Source organism: Solanum pennellii, chromosome 1 (assembly GCF_001406875.1).
Source record: "Solanum pennellii chromosome 1, SPENNV200".
Taxonomy (NCBI): domain Eukaryota; kingdom Viridiplantae; phylum Streptophyta; class Magnoliopsida; order Solanales; family Solanaceae; genus Solanum; species Solanum pennellii.
This window is the reverse complement of record NC_028637.1, coordinates 4,592,726-4,595,379: the sequence shown is the minus strand read 5'-3', so window position 1 is coordinate 4,595,379 and position 2,654 is coordinate 4,592,726. Positions and strand designations below refer to the sequence as shown.

Genomic DNA, 2,654 nt, shown 5'->3' with positions numbered 1-2,654 from the left:
AATAAATTGTATTGATCAATCCCAACTGGATTTTTTCACGAATAAAATGACGGCAATGTCAATGTCAATGTGCTTTGTACGCTTATGAAATACTGGATTGACTGCTATTTGGATTGCAGACTTACTATACCATGATATATCCATTGGGAACTGAATGGATAATCCCAATTCCTTAAACAGACCAATGAGTCAAACAACTTCAGCAACTATTGAAGCAAGACTTCTATACTCTACCTCCGCTGAACTTCTAGAAACAGTAGACTGCTTTTTTGACTTCCAACAGATAAGTGAATCACCAATCTTCATTGCATACCCACTCACTGATTTTCTAGTTGTAAGACATGAACCCAATCAGCATCACAATAAGCCCGTAGCTTAGAAGAAACGGAAGATGACATGAGAATTTCCATTCCTAGTGATTGCTTTATATACTTCACCACTCTGGTAGCAGCTTCCATGTGAGATTGTTTAGGTGAATGCATAAATTGACTAAGATTTTGGATCGCAAATGAGGTATCTGGCCTAGTTACATTAACCTCCTTACCAGTCTTTGATATGGACCAGGATCTTTCAACACAGGATCATATTGTCCGATCTAAAAACTTGGATTTGTTTATTGAATTGAGTATGAACCATAACAATGAAGTTTTTTAGCAAAAAAACAACATCAGACTTAAGTCTTATAAAAAATACACATGTCCATCTAAAATAGTCATCAACTATAGTAAGAAAATACTGCATACCATCATATGTGGCTTTTTTGTAAGGACCCCATACATCCATATGTAACAACTCAAATAGTCGACTCTTCTTAGTGACACTTACAGGAAAAGGAACCCTAGTTTGTCTTGCCAAAGGACATATATCACATTTGTCTATGTTGAAACATGATTTAGTTTGAAAAATGTAAATCTTCTTAAAACTGACAAGGAAGCATGTCTCATCCTTTTATGCCATAATGCTGCATCAACCTCCTTTTGTACTGCTAATGATTTCTGTCGATTTCTTGTTTTCTTTTTCTTTGAGTACGTTATATAGAGTCCATCTTGTTCCTTACCAATACCCTTCACCTTCCCAGAGGAGAGATCCTGAAACAAACAAAAATCAGGGAAGAACACAACACAACATTGCAATTCTTTTGTCAACTTGGACACTGACAAAAGGTTGAATTTAAATGTTGGCACAAACAACACATTCTTAATGAAATCACCTCCTGACAATTGACATTTCCCTATGTGAGATATATTTGCAGATTCTCCTATTGGTAATTGAACCTTTCCTGCATCATCTACTAACGTAGTAGTTTGTAACACAAACTTATCACCTATCATATGATTAGTAGCTTCAGTATCAACAACCCATTTCACACTATCATCAATATGAGAAAAAATGTATCTGCAATGTTAGCACTTGTAGTGTTAGCAGCATAGTTGGAATTGCCTTCTATGTTTGCACATGTATCACCTATGGAGCATTTGTTTAGTATTTGGATAATCTGATTGTACTGATTCTGAGTAAGAGCAGGTGCAGATCCAGCTTGAGGCCCACGATTATCCTAAATTTAGTCCTGCAAGAGGATGTGTAGCAACATTGACTATTTTCTTCCCTTTGAAGTTCTCTGGATAACCAATTAGTTTATAGAAAGTCTCTTTAACATGTCCCTTCTACAAACAGTGTTCACATTTCATCAATTTGTAACAATCAGCCCTAGTATGACCCCTCATATTATAGAAATCACAATATTTCTTCTGATATTGATGACCTCCCAAACCAGATGATTGTCCTGGTCCTGAACTTTTAGTTGAATATATAGCTGTTGCATCCTTTTTTGCAGCACTAAAATCGAAGGTTCCATTCGACTTGCAACAACACAATTCCCTCCAATAAGCATTTTTTTTTACTTTCCTCATGTATGATCATAGCATACGCCTGATTCACTCTAGGTTCAGGACTCATCATTAAAATTTGAGATTTCACCTGAGCATAACCATCCTTTAACCCTACAAGGAATTGAAATAACTTCTGCTTTTCTAATTATTCTACAAAATCTTTCGATCTCTCACAAGCACACGTAGGGAATGGAATAATCAAATTATGTTCATCCCAAAGATATTTTAGTTAGAATAATACACCGAAACAGATGATACACCTTGAACTACAATTGTTATTTCCTTATGTAAATGGTAAGCTCGATAATTGTTTACCTTGACGAAGCTCTCTTTAAGGTCGTTCCAAACTAGATAATGTAACAACCTCTTTAGTCGGTTTGGAGCAGTAGAAATATTTCTGATAAAAACTGACTGAGTCAACGGACCACGCGACGGACCGTCATGGTCACGACGGCCCGTCGAGGGTCTTCGTTCCAAAACACTTCAACTCTGAAATCTGGATACTGAGATCGACTCTCTGAACTTCGCGACGGAACTGCAGGACGGACCGTCGTAGGTACGACGGACCGTCACAAACCCTTTACTGAATTTAACTCTCTGAACTTTGTGACGGACACGCAGGACGGACCGTCGCATACACGACGGACCGTCACAGGTTGCGTAAACCTAACTGGGTCGGAATTCTGCCAAAAGTTTTAAAGGGGTGTTTTGGACTATTCATGACAAACTTTATGAAATTAGTGGATTAAGTTTAATAATTTAATT

General features: G+C 37.2%; 1 protein-coding gene across 1 annotated transcript; it reads right to left on the bottom strand.

The window, feature by feature from the left end:
• Window positions 1–317: 317 nt before the first annotated feature.
• Window positions 318–1,991, bottom strand: LOC107016692. The gene is made up of 4 exons (XM_015217086.1): window positions 1,978–1,991; window positions 1,275–1,395; window positions 928–1,088; window positions 318–567 (listed from the first exon to the last, which is right to left on the bottom strand). Exons 1-4 carry the CDS (start codon window positions 1,989–1,991, stop codon window positions 318–320), a joined length of 546 nt encoding a protein of 181 aa, XP_015072572.1.
• Between the last annotated feature and the right edge of the window lie 663 nt (window positions 1,992–2,654).

Excerpts from the sequence above, each read along its gene's own strand:
- LOC107016692 (XM_015217086.1), bottom strand. Across the intron at positions 1,089-1,274 it reads TAGTAGATGATGCAGGAAAG|GATCTCTCCTCTGGGAAGGT; the intron begins GTTCAATTACCA and ends TGTTTGTTTCAG. Across the intron at positions 568-927 it reads AGGATGAGACATGCTTCCTT|ATCCTGGTCCATATCAAAGA; the intron begins GTCAGTTTTAAG and ends CTGTGTTGAAAG.